At 47.0% G+C, this 20,639-nt stretch overlaps 1 protein-coding gene across 3 annotated transcripts in view; it reads right to left on the bottom strand.

Moving 5' to 3' along the window:
* Window positions 1-19,265, bottom strand: part of SLC35A3 (solute carrier family 35 member A3) — a 71,452-nt gene extending 52,187 nt beyond the window's left edge. For 2 of the 3 annotated variants that reach the window (XR_005450355.1, XM_038744773.1), the window contains exon 1: window positions 19,085-19,265. Coding sequence is in view for 2 of the 3 variants with exons in the window: in XM_038744773.1 (XP_038600701.1) it covers window positions 19,085-19,189 (105 nt within the window). In the remaining variant the exon portion in view is untranslated. Of the gene's footprint in view, window positions 1-3,799; window positions 3,933-4,191; window positions 4,280-19,084 lie in introns of those variants that run through there. The other variant, XM_038744774.1, reaches the window with a different exon arrangement.
* Window positions 19,266-20,639: the final 1,374 nt, after the last annotated feature.

Genomic DNA, 20,639 nt, shown 5'->3' with positions numbered 1-20,639 from the left:
GGATCAGGGCTGGAGTGGAAAATGTGAGAGGGTTATAGGAAAGCTCTTCTTGCTGCAATTAGACAAGCAGTGTGGCTTAGTGGATACAGCAAGGGCCTCGGAGTCAGAAGAACCTGAATTCAAATTCCTGCTCCACCACGTCCGCTGTGTGACCTTGGGCAAGTCACTTCACTTCTCTGGGCCTCAATCACCTCATCCGTAAATGGGGGTAAGAGTGTGAGCCCCATGTGGGACAGGGGCTGTGTCCAACCTAATTAACCTGTATCCACCCCAGCGCTTAGTACAGTGCTTGGTACGTATTAAGTGCTTAACAAGTACCATAAGTATTACAATTATCATAAGTGGTTGACAAATACCACCGTTCTCATTATTGTTAAAATGAAACCATTTTTTTCTCACATCTTTCGCGGTATGTTGCTAATAAAAAAAAATTACACAGCCAGGAAAGGGAAAGTATAGACTATACTATGTAGTCTAACCTTCAACTTTTCAAATCTCAATCTCAGGGACTGTATATTTTGAAGTGTCCAAGGAAGCAGAGCTCTATTCTCCTCTTCAGAGAGGGCCACTGCATGCTTTCTTGAATTTTTTTTAAAATAATATTTGTTAAGCTCTTACTATGTGCCAGAGACTGTACTAAGCACTGGGTTAGATACGAAATCATCAAGATGGACACAGTCCATGTCCCACGTGGGGCTCACGGTCTTAATCCCCATTTTGCAGATAATAATAATAATAATTATGGCATTTGTTCAACGCTTACTATGGGCCAAGCACTGTTCTAAGCGCTTAGTACTGTTCTAAGCGCTGAATAATAATAATGGTATTGGTTAAGCCCTTACTATGTGTCAAGCACTGTTCGAAGCACTGGGGTAGATGCAAGGTGATCAGGTTCTCCCACATCAATCAATCGTATTTATTGAGCGCTTACTGTGTGCAGAGCACTGTACTAAGCGCTTGGGAAGTACAAGTTGGCAACATATAGAGACAGTCCCTACCCAACAGTGGGCTCACAGTCTAAAAGGGGGAGGCAGAGAACAAGACCAAACATACTAACAAAATAAAATAAATACAATAGATATGTACAAGTAAAATAAATAAATAAATAGAGTAATAAATATGTACAAACATATATACAGGTGCTGTGGGGAAGGGAAGGAGGTAAGATGGGGGATGGAGAGGGGGAGAGGAAGGAAGATGAGGCCCACTGTTAATCCCCATTTTACAGATGAGGTAACTGAGGTACAGAGAAGTGAAGTGACTCGCCCAAATCCACACAGCTGACAAGGGGCAGAGCCGGGATTAGAACCCCCGATCTCTGACTCCCAAGCCTGGTCTTTTTCCATTAAGCCACACTGCTTCATGAGGTAACAGGAACAGAGAAGTAAATTGACTTGCCCAGGGTCACACAGCAGACAAGCGGCAGAGCCAGGATTAGAAACCAGGCTTTCCGACTCCCAGGCGTGCGCTCCATCCACCTGGCCACAGCTGCTTCCCTAACTGTAACAAGAAGAACTTTCTTACAACCCTCCCACCTTTTCCACTAGACTTGAGCTCACACAGAGGCGCCAAGTTTCATTCTGAGTGCAAGGGTCAGCTGTGTGACTTTGGGCAAGTCACTTAACTTCTCCGGGCCTCAGTTCCCTCATCTGGAAAATGGGGATTAAGACTGTGAGCCCTCTGTGGGACAACCTGATCACCTTGTAACCTCCCTAGTGCTTCGAACAGTGCTTTGCACATAGTAAGCGCTTAATAAATGCTATTATTATTATTATTATTATTATTATTATTATTATTATTAAGGGTAGAAGAGGGGTGGGGGAAAGGGGAAGGTTTGGGAAGGGACAAACCCCAAAGAGCCCTGTCTACAGGCTCTCAGGTCTTGTGAGAGACCTGAGATGAGCGAGTTTGGAAGTCTAGGTCGAAAAGCGGTAGGGGAGCTTGTCCCCATCACCCCTTTCGGGCGGGCACTCATGGACACGCATAAATCTGGAATTAATTTCAAAAAAGCATCACTGCATCATAGAGAAGCAGCGTGGCTCAGTGGAAAGAGCACGGGCTTGGGAGTCAGAGGTCATGGGTTCTAATCCCGCCTCTGCCGCTTGTCAGCTGTGTGACTTTGGGCAAGTCACTTCACTGCTCTGGGCCTCAGTTACCTCCTCTGTAAAATGGGGATTAAGACTGTAAGCCCCACGTGGGACAACCTGATCACCTTGTATCCTCCCCAGCGCTTAGAACAGTGCTTTGCACATAGCAAGCGCTTAACAAATACCAAAATTATTATAATTCCACTGGATTGGGGTGGGTGGGGGGGACTTTTGCCTCCAGGCAGAGCTGTTCATTCATTCACTCCACACCTCCCACTCTAACACATAGGTGTGCTGTCTATAATATAGTGGCCGTGCCTCTCATGGCAATGACTATAAATAAGAATGATGATTGATATTTGCTAAGCGCTTACTAGGTGCCAGGCACTGTTCTAAGCGCTGATATCTGATATCTCCAGTAATGCCACAAATGGTGCTTCTCCCTGATGGGCACCGTCATCTGTGCCAAGGTCAGGGCTGCTGCTAGAAAGAGTCATTGTATTATCTGCAGCAAAGATGAACTGCTCTACCACCCTGCTCAAGACCGTAGAAGAGCTAGACTGCAAGCTCGCTGTGGGCAGGGAATGTGTCTGTTTGCTGTTGTACTCTCCTAAGCGCTTAGTGCAGTGCTCTGCACACATTAGGGACAACCTGATCACCTTGTAACCTCCCCAGCGCTTAGAACAGTGCTTTGCACATAGTAAGCACTTAATAAATGCCATTATTATTATTATTATTATTCTGTGTGCCTCAGTTACCTCATCTGTAAAATGGGGATGAAGACTGTGAGCCCCCCATGGGACAACCTGATCACCTTGTAACTTCCCCAGCGCTTAGAACAGTGCTTTGCACATAGTAAGCGCTTAATAAATGCTATCATTATTATTATTATTCTCTGTGCCTCAGTTACCTCATCTGTAAAATGGGGATTAAGACCGTGAGCCCCCTGTGGGACAACCTGATCACCTTGTAACGTAACCTCCCCAGCGCTTAGAACAGTGCTTTGCACATAGTAAGCGCTTAATAAATGCCATCATCATCATCATCATTAAGTGCTTGATAAATAAGACTGACTGACCATAGAAAGATACATAAAAAGAAGATAGTTTAAATTTACTATTGCAATATTGTTCTACCGCACAGACTGTGCTCCTCATGTGGACAGGAACTGGGTCAAAATTGATTATCTTTTACCTACCCCTCCCAGCATTTCATAGTGGACCTGTTTTGTTGTGAACAGGGAATGTGTCTGTTATATTGTACTATCCCAAGCGCTTAGTACAGTATTCAGCACACAACAAGCACTTAATAAATACCATTAATTGATTGACTGATTGATTGATTTAGCACATAGAAGCGCTTAACAAGTACTTAAAAAGTACAAATACAGGCAATGTCACTTCCACTTAAAAAATAAAAAAGGTTTTCAATTCCAAACGTATAGCCCAATGAGGATAAGATTTGAGCTGTAGAGATAAAGTATTTTTGAACTGTGAAGTCTAAGTACATATGACTATATTAACATACCGTCTCTATATGTTGCCAACTTGTACTTCCCAAGCGCTTAGTACAGTGCTTTGCACACAGTAAGCGCTCAATAAATACGATTGATTGATTGATCTAGATCAGCATTCATTCTAATACAGATTAATCCAGACTCAGCACAAATACACTATGAAATATTTTCTAATAAATTAATGAAAAATACATACAGGAATGGTGGTATCGAGCACAGTTTTCTGCCCCTCTTCCATGACTCCAAAATTTAGGTGCTTTTAAGGCTAGATCCTTTCCTTCTCTCCCAGATCTATTCCACAACTCTCTCTTTTAGTCTTGTATAACGTGCTTAAAAAAAAAGTAGCAAGAAAAGATCATATTTTAACTCAGTACACTTAAACGTTCAATCTAAGCGCTTCAGTTCAGAAGCAGCCAGTCGCAAAAATTATAAATCCACAGTTGAAACTAGCAAGGAATCCCGGTCAGCGTAACGGACCAAGTTTCCATGGCCTCGGCACTGGAGATTGACGATTATAAATTTCTTCAATATCTGACTTGATCCCGGGGGAAAAAAAAACACCCCAAAAACCTTCCAGGAAATGCTTACCAGTCTTCCTCACCAATTGCAGAAAAGTAGCCATTCTCTCTATTTAATAAAGTTGCCAAATACGCGGTAGGTTGAACAACTTCTCTTTGTTTCCCAACCCTGTTCCTTTGCAAAGTGTCAGGTATCTGTTTGCACATGGAAACATTCCACATACACGTATGAGTTCCAGCACAGCCCATACTGAATGTGTTCTTTTGAGTTTATCTTTGTGGTTTAAATATTTTCCATTACCAAGACAGATTCGGCCTTTTAATATTAACTTTTATATTTTAAGATGAACTTTTATGGACAAAAAGCTGAACAGTAGCACAACGGCGTTCTTTCTTTAAAAAAATAAACGTCCAGCGTGTCTCAGTGTTCAACTGAGATCTTCACCAGGGCTGGTTTTTTTATATTGATAATGATGATGATGGTATTTGTTAAGCGCTTACCATGTGCCAAGCGCTGTTCTAAGCGCTGGAATAATTGTGGTGTTTGCTTTATGTGTTACTTAAGCAGATCGGCAAAGTCTGATGGTGATCAACTCTCAATCCATCAATCGTATTTATTGAGCGCTTACTGTGTGTAGGGCACTGTACTAAGCGCTTATGAAAAGTAACTGACAAGGCAAGCAAGCTTAGGACCAAGCGGCCTCTTTGCTTTTGGGCTATGAGCGGTCATGCTCAGTATAGTGAGAGCAAACCAAGTCCCTGACTGACCAAAAACGGTACGCAAATGGAAAAAAAACACCTTGTTACTTTACAACTTTGGGATTCCTGGGGAGGAATTTGGTCTTTTCATTCATTCAATCGTATTTAAGAAGGAGCCGAATGGGCGGAGCCAAAGGGGGCGGGGCCGAGCCCGAGGAGAAATCAAGATGGGCGGGGCCGAACAGGGAGGCGGAGCCTAAAGGGGGCGGAGCCAATCAGGGGGCGGGGCCGAACCCGAGGAGGAGCCAAAAAGGGCGGGACCGAAAGGGGTGGAGCCAATCAGGGGGCGCGGCCGATCCTGAGGCGGAGCCAAAAGGGGCGGGGCCGAAAAGGGGCGGGGCCGAACCCGAGGGGGAGCCGAACGGGAGGAGCCAAAGGGGGCGGGGCCGAGCCCGAGGCGGGGTCAAAATGGGCGGGGCCGAACAGGGGGCGGGGTCGAAAGGGGGTGGAGCCAATCAGGGGGCGGGGCAGAACCCGAGGCGGAGCCAAAGAGGGCGGGACCGAAAGGGGGTGGAGCCAATCAAGGGGTGCGGCCGACCCTGAGGCGGAGCCAAAAGGGGCGGGGCCGAAAAGGGGCGGAGCCGAACCCGAGGTGGAGCCGAACGGGAGGAGCCAAAGGGGGCGGGGCCGAGCCCGAGGCGGAGTCAAAATGGGCGGGGCCGACCAGGGGGCGGGGCCGAAAGGGCCTGGAGCCAATCAGGGGGCGGGGCAGAACCCAAGGAGGAGCCCAAAAAGGGCGGGACCGAAAGGGGGTGGAGCCATTCAGGGGGCGGGGCCGATCCTGAGGCGGAGCCAAAAGGGGAGGGGCCGAAAAGGGGCGGGGCCTAACCCGAGGTGGAGCCGAACGGGAGGAGCCAAAGGGGGCGGGGCCGAACCAGAGGCGGAGTCAAAAAGGGCGGGGCCGAACAGGGGGCGGGGCCTAAAGGGGGCGGAGCCAATCAGGGGGCGGGGCAGAACCCGAGGAGGAGCCAAAAAGGGCGGGACCGAAAGGGGGTGGAGCCAATCAGGGGGCGGGGCCGATCCTGAGGCGGAGCCAAAAGGGGCGGGGCCGAAAAGGGGCGGGGCCGAACCCGAGGGGGAGCCGAACGGGAGGAGCCAAAGGGGGCGGGGCCGAGCCCGAGGCGGGGTCAAAATGGGCGGGGCCGAACAGGGGGCGGGGTCGAAAGGGGGTGGAGCCAATCAGGGGGCGGGGCAGAACCCGAGGCGGAGCCAAAGAGGGCGGGACCGAAAGGGGGTGGAGCCAATCAAGGGGTGCGGCCGATCCTGAGGCGGAGCCAAAAGGGGCGGGGCCGAAAAGGGGCGGAGCCGAACCCGAGGTGGAGCCGAACAGGAGGAGCCAAAGGGGGCGGGGCCGAGCCCGAGGCGGAGTCAAAATGGGCGGGGCCGACCAGGGGGCGGGGCCGAAAGGGCCTGGAGCCAATCAGGGGGCGGGGCAGAACCCAAGGAGGAGCCCAAAAAGGGCGGGACCGAAAGGGGGTGGAGCCTGAGGCGGAGCCAAAAGGGGCGGGGCCGAAAAGGGGCGGGACCTAACCCGAGGTGGAGCCGAACGGGAGGGGCCAAAGGGGGCGGGGCCGAACCAGAGGCGGAGTCAAAATGGGCGGGGCCGAACAGGGGGCGGGGCCGAAAGAGGGTGGAGCCAATCAGGGGGCGGGGTAGAACCCGAGGCGGAGCCAAAAAGGGCGGGACCGAAAGGGGGTGGAGCCAATCAGGGGGCGGGGCAGAACCCGAGGCAGAGCCAAAAAGGGCGGGACCGAAAAGGGGTGGAGCCAATCAGGGGGCGGGGCCGGTCCTGATGCGGAGCCAAAAGGGGCGGGGCCGAAAGGGGGTGGAGCCAATCAGGGGGCGGGGCCGAGCCCGAGGAGGAGCCCAAAAAGGGCGGGACCGAAAGGGGGTGGAGCCAATCAGGGGGCGGGGCCTATCCTGAGGCGGAGCCAAAAGGGGCGGGGCCTAAAGGGGGTGGAGCCAATCAGGGGGCGGGGCCGAGCCCGAGGGGGAGCCAAAGGGGGCGGGATCGCCTGCCCCAACTTAGCCCCCTCCTTAGGGAAGCAGCGTGGCGCAATGGAAAGAGCCCGGGCTTTGGAGTCAGAGGTCATGGGTTCCAATCCCGACTCCGCCACGTGTCTGCTGTGTGATCTTGGGCAAGTCACTTCACTTCTCTGGGCCTCAGTCACCTCATCTGTAAAATGGGGATGAAGACTGTGAGCCCCGCGTGGGACAACCTGATCACCCTGTATCCTCCCCAGGGCTTAGAACAGTGCTTTGCACGTAGTAAGCGCTTAACAAATGCCTATTATTATTATTCCTCTCCCCCTCCCCATCCCCTCCGCCCTACCTCCTTCCCCTCCCCACAGCACCTGTACATATGTTTCTACAGATTTATTACTCGATTTATTTTACTTGTACATATTTACTGTTCTATTTATTTTATTTTGTTAATATGTTTTGTTTTGTCGTCGGTCTCCCCCTTCTAGACTGTGAGCCCCTTGTTGGGTAGGGACCGTCTCTAGACGTTGCCAACTTGTCCTTCCCAAGCGCTTAGTCCAGTGCTCTGCACACAGTAAGCGCTCAATAAATACGACTGACTGAATGAATAAATACGATTGAATGAATGTTCATATTCTATTTATTTTATTTTGTTGATATGTTTTGTTTTGTCGTCTGTCTCCCCCTTCTAGACTGAGCCCGCTGTTCAGTAGGGACCATCTCTATATAATAATGATGGCATTTATTAAGCACTTACTATGTGCAAAGCACTGTTCTAAGCGCTGGGGAGGTTACAAGGTGATCAGGTTGTCCCACGGGGGGCTCACAGCTTCAATTCTCATTTTACAGATGAGGTAACTGAGGCACAGAGAAGTTAAGTGACTTGCCCAAAGTCACACAGCTGACAATTGGCGGAGCCGGGGTTTGAACCTATGACCTCTGACTCCAAAGCCCGGGCTCTTCTCCACTGAGCCACGCTTATATATTGCCGACTTGTACTTCCCAAGCGCTTAGTACGGTGCTCTGCACACAGTAAGCGCTCAATAAATACGATTGAATGAATGAATAAAGAAATACGATTGAATGAATATTCATATTCTATTTATTTTATTTCGTTAATATGTTTTGTCATCTGTCTCCCCCTTCTAGACTGTGAGCCCGCTGTTGGGTAGGGACCGTCTCTAGATGTTGCCAACTTGTACTTTCCAAGCGCTTAGTACAGTGCTCTGCACACAGTAAGCACTCAGTAAATATAATTGAATGAGTGAATGAACAAATGACCCTGATTCCTCAAAAATCTCCAGTGGCTACCAATCAACCAACGTATCAGGCAAAAACTCCTCACCCTCGGCTTCAAGGCTGTCCATCCCCTCGCCCCCTCCTACCTCACCTCCCTTCTCACCTTCTCCAGCCCAGCCCGCACCCTCCGCTCCTCTGCCGCTATCCTCTTCACTGTGCCTCGTTCTTGCCTGTCCCACCATCAACCCCCGGCCCATGTCCTACCTCTGGCCTGGAATTCCCTCTCTTCGCACATCCACCAAGCTAGCTCTCTTCCTCCCTTCAAAGCCCTACTGAGAGCTCACCTCCTCCAGGAGGCCTTCCCAGACTGAGCCCCCTCCTTCCTCTCCCCTTCCCCCATGCCTACCTCCTTCCCCTTCCCACAGCACCTGTATATATGTTTGTACAGATTTATTACTCTATTTTACTTGTACATATTTACTATTCTATTTATTTTATTTTGTTAACATGTTTTGTTTTGTTGTCTGCCTCCCCCTTCTAGACTGTGAGCCCGCTGTTGGGTAGGGACTGTCTCTATATGTTGCCAACTTGGACTTCCCAAGCGCTTAGTACAGTGCCCTGCACACAGTAAGCACTCAATAAATAAGATTGAATGAATGAATGCAGAGAAGGGAAGAGACTTGCCCAAGGTCACACAGCAGACACGTGGCGGAGGCAGGATTAGAACTCAGGACCTTCTGACTCCCAGGCCTGTGCGCTATTCATTCATTCATTCATTTATTGAGAGCTTACTGGGTGTGGAGCACTGTACTAAGTGCTTGCAAAGTACAATTCAGCAATAAAGAGAGACAATCCCTGCCCACAACGAGTTTACAGATTAGAAGGGGGAGGACAAACATCAAAACAAGTAAACTGGCATCAATAGCATCAATATAAATAAATAGAATTATTGATATATACACATCAAACGAGTAAACAGGCATTAATATAAACAGAAGTGTATATATATATATATATATATATATATATATATATATATATATATATATATACAAGTGCTGTTGGGGCAGGGAGGGGAGTAGAGCAGCGTGGAGGAGCAGCGTGGAGGAGCAGCGCGGCTTAGTGGAAAGAGCCCGGGCTTTGGAGTCAGAGGTCAGGGGTTCAAATCCCCGCTCCGCCAATTGTCAGCTGTGTGACTTTGGGCAAGTCACTTCACTTCTCTGGGCCTCAGTTCCCTCATCTGGAAAATGGGGATGAAGACTGTGAGCCCCCCATGGGACAACCTGATCCACCTTGTAACCTCCCCAGCGCTTAGAACAGTGCTTTGCACATAGTAAGTGCTTAATAAATGCCATCATTATTATTATTATTATTCTTAGCTAAGGTAGTGAGTCAGGGCAATGGGGAGGGGGAGCTGAGAAAAGGGGGGCTTAGTCTGGGAAGGCCTCTTGGAGGAGGTGAGCTCTCAGTAGGGCTTTGGAGGGGGGGAAGAGAGCTAGTTTGGCGGATGTGTGGAGGGAGGGAGGGCATTCCAGGCCAGGGGAAGGACGTGGGCCGGGGGTCAGTGGCAGGACAGGCAAGAACGAGGTACAGTGAAGAGGTTAGCAGCACCAGAGGAGTGGAGTGTGTGGGCTGGGCTGAAGAAGGAGAGAAGAGAGGTGAGGTAGGAGGGGTGAGGGGATGGACAGCCTTGAAGCCCAGAGTGAGGAGTTTTTGCTTCCTGCGACGGTTGATAGGCAACCACTGGAGATTTCTGAGAAGGGGGGGTGACATGCCCAGAGCGTTTCTATAGAAAGATGAGCTCACAATCCACTATACTGTTCTGCTTCTCTGAACCAAACTGATAGGCCTCAGTCAATCAATCAATCAATCGTATTTATTGAGCACTTACTGTGTGCAGAGCACCGTACTAAGCGCTTGGGAAGTACAGTCAGCTTTAAGGCATTCAATCAGCTGGCCCCCTCTTACCTAACGGGCCTTCTCTCCCACCACGACTCAGCCCACACATTTTGCTTCTCTAACACCAACCTACTCAATGTACCTCAATCTCTTCTCTCTCGCAGTCAATCCCTTACTCACAGCTTCCCTCCTGCTTGGAACTCCCTCCCCATTCATTTCTTTTAATGATATTTGTTAAGCGCTTACTATGTAGCAGGGACTGTACTAAAACACTGGGACATACACTGTGTCAAACCTGATTGCCCTGTATCTAGGTGCTTAGCACAGTGCCTAGCACATAGTAAGTGCTTAACACATGCACAACTGGTTAGGGCATAGTCCTGGGAATCAGAAGGTCTTGGGTTCTAATTCCTGCTCTGCCACTTGTCTGCTGTGTGACCTTGGGCAAATCACTTCACTTCTCTGGGCCTTAGTTCCCTCATCTGTAAGATGGGGATAAAAGACTGTGAGCCCCATGTGGGACAACCCGATTAGCCGGTATCTACTTCTGTGCTTAGAACAGTGCCTGCCACATAATAAGAGCTTAACAAATACCATTATTATTATACCATTTAAAAAGCATATATATGTATATACACACATCATCATCATCATCGATCGTATTTATTGAGCGCTTACTGTGTGCAGAGCACTGTACTAAGCGCTTGGGAAGTACAAATTGGCAACATATAGAGACAGTCCCTACCCAACAGTGGGCTCACAGTCTAAAAGGGGGAGACAGAGAACAAAACCAAACATACTAACAAAATAAAATAAATAGAATACACATGTACAAGTAGAATAAATAAATAGAGTAATAAATATGTACAAACATATATACAGGTGATGTGGGGAAGGGAAGGAGGTAAGATGAGGGGGATGGAGAGGGGGACAGGAATATTCCTATATATATATATAATTCCTACAAATATTCCCATTTATATTCCTATATTCCTGTTTATAAATATGAATATATATAGAGATATATAGATAGATAGGATATAAAGGATATATATAGTATATATAAATACATAGACAGATACAACTTTATTTGAATTCTACTTCCTTTGCATTTTAGGACACATAAAAATCACAACAGTTGTAGAGCAGGTTCTTGGAGACATTGTGTTCTGCAGGAAACCAGGACTTCCATTTTAAAAGCACAGAACAATTAATTTGTAAAGTCTAACTCAGAAAAAAGGTCAACGTTCATTATGTCAATAAGTCCAAAGTCTTGTTTTTCTAAAGGGATGAATAAGCTCAGTGGCCAAAGGTAAATGGCATAAACTCAAGGCGGGAAAAGAAGACTATTATTTTTGAAGTAATCTAGGGAATAGTTAGAAAATCAACATGGCTTAATGGAAAGAGCATGGGCCAGGGATTCATTCATTCATTCAATCATATTTATTGAGCGCTTACTGTGTGCAGAGCACTGTACTAAGCGCTTGGGAAGTACAAGTTGGCAACATATAGAGACGGTCCCTACGCAACATTGGGCTCACAGTCTAAAAGGGGGAGACAGAGAACAAAACCAAACATACTAACAAAAGAAAATAAATAGAATAGATATGTACAAGTAAAATAAATAGAGTAATAAATATGTACAAACATATATACATATATACAGGTTATATAATATATAACCTCATCACTGTGTAACCTCTCCAGCGCTTAGAACAGTGCTTTGCACATAGTAAGTGCTTAACAAATACCATTATTATTATTACAAGGTGATCAGGTTGCAGGCTCACAGAGGTCGTGGATTATAATGCCAGCTCTGCCACACGTCCCCCTGCATGACCTTGGGCAAGTCACTTAACTTGTCTGTGCCTCAGTTACCTCATCTGTAAAATTAAATCCTACTCCCTCCTACCTAGACTATGAGCCCCCATTTGGGACAGGGACTGTGTCCAATCTGATTAACTTGTATCTACCCCGATGCTCAGAACAATAATAACAATAATAATAATAATAATAATAATAATAATGGCATTTATTAAGCGCTTACTATGTGCAAAGCACTGTTCTAAGCGCTGTGGAGGATACAAGGTGATCAGGTTGTCCCACGTGGGGCTCACAGTCTTCATCCTCATTTTACAGATGAGGGAACTGAGGCCCAGAGAAGTGAAGTGACTTGCCCAAAGTCACACGGCTGACAAGTGGCGGAGCCGGGATTTGAACCCTTGACCTCTGACTCCAAAGCCCGGGCTTTTTCCACTCATTGAGCACTTACTATGTGCAGAGCACTGTACTAAGCGCTTGGGAAGTACAAATTGGCAACGTATAGAGACAGTCCCTACCCAACATTGGGCTCATAGTCTAAAAGGGGGAGACAGAGAACAAAACCAAACATACTAACAAAATAAAATAAATAGAATAGATATGTACAAGTAAAATAAATAGAGTAATAAATATGTACAAACATATATACATATATACAGGTTATATAATATATAACCTCATCACCGTGTAACCTCTCCAGCGCTTAGAACAGTGCTTTGCACATAGTAAGTGCTTAACAAATACCATTATTATTATTATTATTATTACAAGGTGATCAGGTTGTCCCACGAGGGGCTCACATTAACCCCCATTTTACAGATGAGGGAACTGGGGCCCAGCGAAGTTAAGTGACTGGCTCAGTGGAAAAAGCCCGGGCTTTGGAGACAGAGGTCATGGGTTCAAAGCCCAGCTCCGCCACATGTCTGCTGTGTGACCTTGGGCAAGTCACTTTACTTCTCTGAGCCTCAGTTCCCTCATCTGTAAAATAGGGATTAAGACTGTGAGCCCCCCGTGGGACAACCTCATCACCGTGTAACCTCCCCAGCGCTTAGAACAGTGCTTTGCACATAGTAAGTGCTTAACAAATACCATTATTATTATTATTATTATATTACAAGGTGATCAGGTTGTCTCACGAGGGGCTCACATTAACCCCCATTTTACAGATGAGGGAACTGAGGCCCAGAGAAGTTAAGTGACTGGCTCAGTGGAAAAAGCCTGGGCTTTGGAGTCAGAGGTCATGGGTTCAAAGCCCAGCTCTGCCACATGTCTGCTGTGTGACCTTGGGCAAGTCACTTCACTTCTCTGAGCCTCAGTTCCCTCATCTGTAAAATGGGGATTAAGACTGTGAGCCCCCCGTGGGACAACCTCATCACCGTGTAACCTCCCCAGTGCTTAGAAAAGTGCTTTGCACGTAGTAAGTGCTTAACAAATACTATTATTATTATTATTATTCTTACAAGGTGATCAGGTTGTCCCACGAGGGGCTCACATTAACCCCCATTTTACAGATGAGGGAACTGGGGCCCAGCGAAGTTAAGTGACTGGCTCAGTGGAAAAAGCCCGGGCTTTGGAGTCAGAGGTCATGGGCTCGAATCCCGGCTCCGCCACATGTCTGCTGTGTGACCTTGGGCAAGTCACTTTACTTCTCTGCGCCTCAGTTCCCTCATCTGTAAATTGGGGACTAAGACTGTGAGCCCCACGTGGGGCAACCTGATCACCTCGTATCCTCCCCAGCGCTTAGAACAGTGCTTTGCACATAGTAAGCGCTTAACAAATGCCATTTTTATTATTATTATTATTTCCACTGAGCCACGCTGCCTCTCTCATATCAGAACCACTTATACATCCTGGTTGTCTAATGAAAAGAGTTAATCTACTCATCCCTTGGCGTGGTTCTGGATGGGTTCCAATGCTAAGGGGGTGCAGGCTGCCCCAGTGGAGGACACTGATATGCTTCCACCACAGAAACTCCTCACCCTTGGCTTTAAAGCATTCAAACACCTTGCCCCTCCTACCTTGCTTCGCAATTTTCCTTCCACAACCCAGCCCTCGCACTTCGCTCCACTAATCCAAACCTACTCCCCGTACGGCTATCTTGTCTATCTCGCTGCGGACGGCTCAGTATCATGTCTATCTCGCCGCGAACGGCTCACCCGCATCCCGCCTCTAGCCTGCAAAACGCTACCTCTTCATATCCAAAAGGCGATCATTCTCTACGTCTTCAAAGCCTATTGAAGGCATATCATTTCCAAGAGGCCTTCCCTGACAAAGCCCTCATTTCCTCTTCTCCCACTCTTTCAGCATCGCCCTTGCAACTGGATTTGTACAGCACTCGTGTACCTATCAGTAGTTTATGTATATTAATCAATCAATCGTATTTATTGAGCTCTTACCGTGTGCAATAATTTCCGTCTGCAATAATTTTAATAATAATAATAATAATATTGCACGTCCGTGTGCAATAATAGATGGAAGTAATGTCCATCTCCCCCTCTAGACTGGAAGCTTGTCGTGGCAGGGGACGTGTCTACCGACTCTGTTATATTGTAATAATAATAATAATAATAATGGCATTTATTAAGCGCTTACTATGTGCAGAGCACTGTTCTAAGCGCTGGGGAATTTACAAGGTGATCAGGTTGTCCCACGTGGGGCTCACAGTCTTCATCCCCATTTTACAGATCAGGGAACTGAGGCCCAGAGAAGTTAAGTGACTTGCCCAAAGTCACACAGTTGACAAGTGGTGGGGCCGGGATTTGAACCCATGACCTCTGACTCCAAAGCCCGGGCTTTTTCCACTGAGCCACGCTGCTTCTCCACGTCTTCAAAGCCTATTGAAGGCATATCATTTCCAAGAGGCCTTCCCTGACAAAGCCCTCATTTCCTCTTCTCCCACTCTTTCAGCATCGCCCTTGCAACTGGATTTGTACAGCACTCGTGTACCTATCAGTATTGTACTCTCCCAAGCTCTTAGGCCAGTGCTCTGTACACAGTAAGCACTCAACAAATTCATTCATTCATTCAGTCGTATTTATTAAGCGCTTACTGTGTGCAGAGCACTGTACTAAGCTCTTGGGAAGTACAAATTGGCAACACATAGAGACGGTCCCTACCCAACAGCGGGCTCACAGTCTAGAAAGGGGAGACAGAGAACAGAACCAAACATACTAACAAAATAAAATAAATAGAATAGATATGTACAAGTAAAATAAATAGAGTAATAAATCTGTACATACATATATACATCTATACAGGTGCTGTGGGGAAGGGAAGGAGGTAAGATCGGGGGGATGGAGAGGGGGACGAGGGGGAGAGGAAGGAAGGGGCTTCGTATTCCTAAATACGATTGATGATGATGAAGGGGCTCAGTCTGGGAAGGCCTCCTGGAGGAGGTGAGCTCAGTCAGTCATTCAGTCGTATTTATTGGTATTATTGGTATTACTCTATTTATTTATTATTACTCTATTTATTATTACTCTATTTATTTATTATTACTCTATTTATTTATTTATTTTATTTGTACATATCTATTCTGTTTATTTTATTTTGTTAGTATGTTTGGTTTTGTCCCGTCTCCCCCTTTTAGACTGTGAGCCCAACGTTGGGAAGGGACCGTCTCTATATGTTGCCAATTTGTACTTCCCAAGCGCTTAGTACAGTGCTCTGCACATAGTAAGCGCTCAATAAATATGATTGATTGATTGAGCGCTTACTGTGTGCAGAGCACTGTACTAAGCACCTGGGAAGTACAAGTTGGCAACCTCTAGATAGAGAACAAAACAAAACATATCAACAAAATAAAATAATAGAATAAATATGTACAAATAAAATAAATGGAGTAATAAATACCATTGTTTGATTGGAGCAACTATTAACAAATGAGAGGAAAGTTGGCAAATTCGATCATGTGTGCCCGGGTCGGGGACGGTCCACAAAACCCCCCTAGAAGCCGGTGTCTCTCTCTTCTGGAGAGCACAGCTGCAGACTGCCCCGTCCTCTGCTGCGTGGCACCAGGGTTTAAGGTTGTGACAGAGAAGCAGTGAGGCATAGTGGAAAGAGCACAGGTCTGGGAATCAGAGGACCTGGCTTCTAAACCTGACTCTGAAACTTACCTGCTGTGTGACCTTGGGCAAATCACTTTTTTTCCCTCTGTGCCTCAGCTCCCTCATCTGCAAAATGGGGATTCAATGCCCATTCTCCCTCCTACTTATACTGTGAGCCCCACCTGGGACCTAATTATCTTGTGTCTACCCCAACACTTAGAACAGTGTTTGACACATATTATTATTACATATTATTATTACATATTTACTGCTGATCTCCTCACCGTACCTCGCTCTCGCCTGTCCCGCCATCGACCCCCGGCCCACGTCATCCCCCGGGCCCGGAATGCCCTCCCTCTGCCCATCCGCCAAGCTAGCTCTCTTCCTCCCTTCAAGGCCCTACTGAGAGCTCACCTCCTCCAGGAGGCCTTCCCAGACTGAGCCCCTTCCTTCCTCTCCCCCTCGTCCCCCTCTCCATCCCCCCATCTCACCTCCCTCCCTTCCCCACAGCACCTGTATATATGTATATATGTTTGTACATATTTTTTTACTCTATGTATTTATTTAATTTGTACATATCTATTCTATTTATTTTATTTTGTTAGTATGTTTGGTTTTGTTCTCTGTCTCCCCCTTTTAGACTGTGAGCCCACTGTTGGGTAGGGACTGTCTCTATATGTTGCCAATTTGTACTTCCCAAGCGCGTAGTACAGTGCTCTGCACATAGTAAGCGCTCAATAAATACGATTGATGATGATGATGATTATTATTATTATTATTAAGTGCTATCGAGTCGTTTCCAATTCATACTGACTCCATGGCTATACTTTCTCCAGAACGTTCTGTCCTCTGCCATAATCCATAACCTTTCTAATGGTTCTTCCGTTATTGTTGTTATGGTCTCTATCCGTCTAGCTGCCAGGCTGCCTCGTCCATGTTTTCCCTGGACTTTTACTAGCATTAGTGTCTTCTCCAGAGAATCAGTCCTCCCGATTATGTGTCCAAAATATGTTAATCTAAATTGAGTCATTTGGCCATCCAAAGACCACTTTGATTTAATTTGCTCCAAAATCCATTTGTTCATTTTTCGGGCAGTCCACGGTATTTGCAAAAGCCTTCTCCAATACCACATTTCAAAAGACTCGATGTTCTTTCTATCCTGGACACAGAGTAAGGGCCTAATAAATACCACTATTATTATTATTATTATAATTATTATGCCCAGACCTTTATGAGAGGTCAGGCCAGAGGTAAAAGGAAGCCAGAATGGACAAGTTTACAGTAATAGGGCAAACAAACATACACCTATTTATAACTAGAAAAGCATATCACAGAGGTGCTTCCCAAATGGAGTAGGTCTCTAATTTGACCTTTCTAATTTTTCCATTTTACAGTATTTAAGCACTTACTATGTGCCAGGCACTGTACTAAGCGCTGGGGTCGATAAAGCTAATCAGGCTGGACACAGTCCATATCCCACAAGAGCCTCACAGTATTAATCCACATTTTACCGCTGAGGTAACTGAAGCCTAGAGAAGGTAAGTGATTTGCCCAAGGTCACATAGCAGACAAGCAGTGGAGCTAGGATTTATAATAATAATATGATGATAATAATAATAATAATAATATTTGTTAAACGCTTACTATGTGCTGAGCACTGTTCTAGGTGCTGGGGTAGACACAAGGTAATCAGGTTGTCCCACATGGGGCTCACAGTCTTAATCCCCATTTTCTAGATGAGGTAACTGAGGCCCAGAGAAGTGAAGTGACTTGCCCAAGGCCACACAGCAGATAAACGGCAGAGCTGGGATTTGAACCCATGTCCTCTGATTCCCAAGCCTGTGCTCTTTCCATTGAGCCACGATCAGAATGCAGGTCATTCTGACTGTAAACTCCTTGTAGGCAGGAAATGTATCTACCAATTTTATTGTATTGTACTCTCCCACACACTTAGTGAGAAGGAGCGTGGCTCAGTGGAAAGAACACAGTCTTTGAAGTCAGAGGTCATGGGTTCAAATCCCAGCTCCGCCGCTTGTCAGCTGTGTGACTTTGGGCAAGTCACTTAACTTCTCTGTGCCTCAGTTACCTCATCTGTAAAATGAGGATTAAGACTGTGAGCCCCCCGTGGGACAACCTGATCGCCTTGTAACCTCCCCAGCACTTAGAACAGTGCTTTGCACATAGTAAGCACTTAATAAATGCCATTATTATTTTTATTATTATTACAGTGCTCTCTATACAAGTAAGCGCTCAGAAAATACCCTCAATTGATATCCTACTGTGATAGTTCAAATGCAGCCAGGATCTGGGTGAGAAAGGATGGCAAAATTATCAAACTTCCCAGACATCCTGAGTACCTCAGTTTGCACAGCGGAAGAAATGGAGCCGGGGGAGAAAGAAGGAACAAACTCAGACAGTAGAATCTGTGAAATCCAAATCCCAGAAGAGAAGCCGCAGCAGCCGAGTGGGGACAGTGGGGAAGTTCAGAGATGCCAGCGCACTTGTGGGGTGCTGACAGGATGGCATTCAGCGCTTAGAACAGTGCTTTGCAAATAATAAGCACTTAATAAATGCCATTATTATTATTATCTGGCCTGCCTCACCTGTCCTCCGCCTCATCCCCAGCTTCACACAAAGCCCTCTCAGTACCCTGGAATCAAGAGTTGGTGCATATCTTGGCCCGACTATGAACCTCTCCCTGGCCTTTGCCTGGGAGATAATTCATTGCTTCTGCATACCAGTAACAAATAATGCCCCACTCCCCCAGTCTCCCCTCTCTCTGTTTCTGCTCCCAGCCACTTCCCTCTGTGTCTGACCTGAATAACTTGTATTTACCCCGGACTTTAGAACAATGCTTGGAACACAGTAAGTGCTTAAGGAGTCCCATTATTATTATTATTACTATTATTCCCTGCCTTCTATCACCAGGTCCTTACTATTTCTTCCATTTAAGCCACTAGCACCACCTTCTCCCTACCCCCGACACACACACACACACAACAAAACACAACAAAAACAAGCTTCCACTTGGACCTCTGTCCTTCTGGTCTCATCACCCACCCAGGATCCCGGGACCAAACGTCATTTCTCCGCATTATCTCAACGCAGCAGTCAGAAAAGGAGCGGGAATGGGCCTGGCCTCCCGTGCTGGCCAATTGGCTGTGCCCACGAAGGACAGAGGCCTGCTGGGCATGCCACGACGCCTTTGGCACTCACCTCCAGGTACTTTCTGGTTTCTGTGGACCGGCCTTGGGGCCTTTCCAGCTGCTGCCTGCTCCTGCCTCCGGACATACCTTTTCCGGCTCTGGTGCCACGCTTCATTCTTCTAACCAGCCCCTCACCGGGCCCCAGGACTCAAAGGGCGGATGAACCCCCGAGGGTGCCCAGCCGGGAGGGAGCAGAAAGACCAGCCGGGCTCTAAGACCTGCTGCTGCCCAGGGTGCTCTGAGAGAAGCTGTTCTGGACCAGTGCCATAGGCCAGAGAGGGGAAAGGACAAAATCCTCCGGGACAAAGGCCCCTGAGAAAGGAATGGGGAAGTGTGTCCCTGACGAATAGCTTATCTATTCACCAGCATAAGTTTCTCCATTACATGCTAGAGACATTCAAGCTTAATCCTGCCACACACTGAAGAAGCCCGAATAATAATAATAATAATAATGACATTTGTTAAGCACTTAATACGTGCCAGGCACCGTACTCATTCCCTTGGTGAACTCATTCGCTCCCACGGCTTCAACTATCATCTCTATGTGGCTGATACCCAAATCTATATCTCCTCCCCCTGTCTCTCTCCCTCCCCCCAGGCTCACATCTCCTCCTGCCTTCAGAACATCTCTACTTGGAGGTCCTCCCCCTACCTAAAACTCAACATGTCCAAGACAGAGCTCCTTATCTTCCCTCCCAAATCCTGTCCTCTCCCTGACTTTCCTGTCACTGTGGACGGCACTACCATGAGAAGCGGCGTGGCTTAGTGGCTAGAGCATGGGCTTGGGATTCAGAAGGTCATGGGTTCGAATCCTGGCTCCTCCACAGTTTGGCCGTGTGACCTTGAGCAAGTCACTTCACTTCTCTGGACCTCAGTTACCTCATCTGTAAAATGGGGATTAAGAATGTGAGCCCTGTGAGGGACAGGGACCGTGTCTAACCTAATTAACTTGTATCTACCCCAGCGCTTAGAACAGTGCTTGGTACATAGTAAGCGCTTAAACAAGTACCATTATTATATTCACCCCACTCACCCACCCCTCATATTCAATCCGTCACCAAAGCCTGCCGGTCTCACTTTCACAACATCGCCAAGGTCCGTCCTTTCTTCTCCATCCAAACCGCTATCAGGTTAGTACAATCTCTTATCCTATTCCGACTGGATAACTGCATCAGCATCCTTTCTGACCTCATCATCATCATCAACCATATTTATTGAGCGCTTACTGTGTGCAGAGCACTGCACTAAGCGCTTGGGAAGTACAAGTTGGCAACACATAGAGACAGTCCCTACCCAACAGTGGGCTCACAGTCTAAAAGGGGGAGACAGAGAACAAAACCAAACATATTAACAAAATAAAATAGAATAGATATGTACAAGTAAAATAAATAAATAAATAGAGTGATAAATATGTACAAACATATATACAGGTGCTGTGGGGAAGGGAAGGAGGTAAGATGGGGGGATGGAGAGGGGGATGACGGGGAGAGGAAGGAAGGGGCTCAGTCTGAGAAGGCCTCCTGGAGGAGGTGAGCTCTCAGTAGGGCCTTGAAGGGAGGAAGAGA

The sequence above is a fragment of the Tachyglossus aculeatus genome, chromosome 4, assembly GCF_015852505.1.
Source record: "Tachyglossus aculeatus isolate mTacAcu1 chromosome 4, mTacAcu1.pri, whole genome shotgun sequence".
NCBI lineage: Eukaryota > Metazoa > Chordata > Mammalia > Monotremata > Tachyglossidae > Tachyglossus > Tachyglossus aculeatus.
This window is presented reverse-complemented; position numbering and strand designations above follow the sequence as displayed.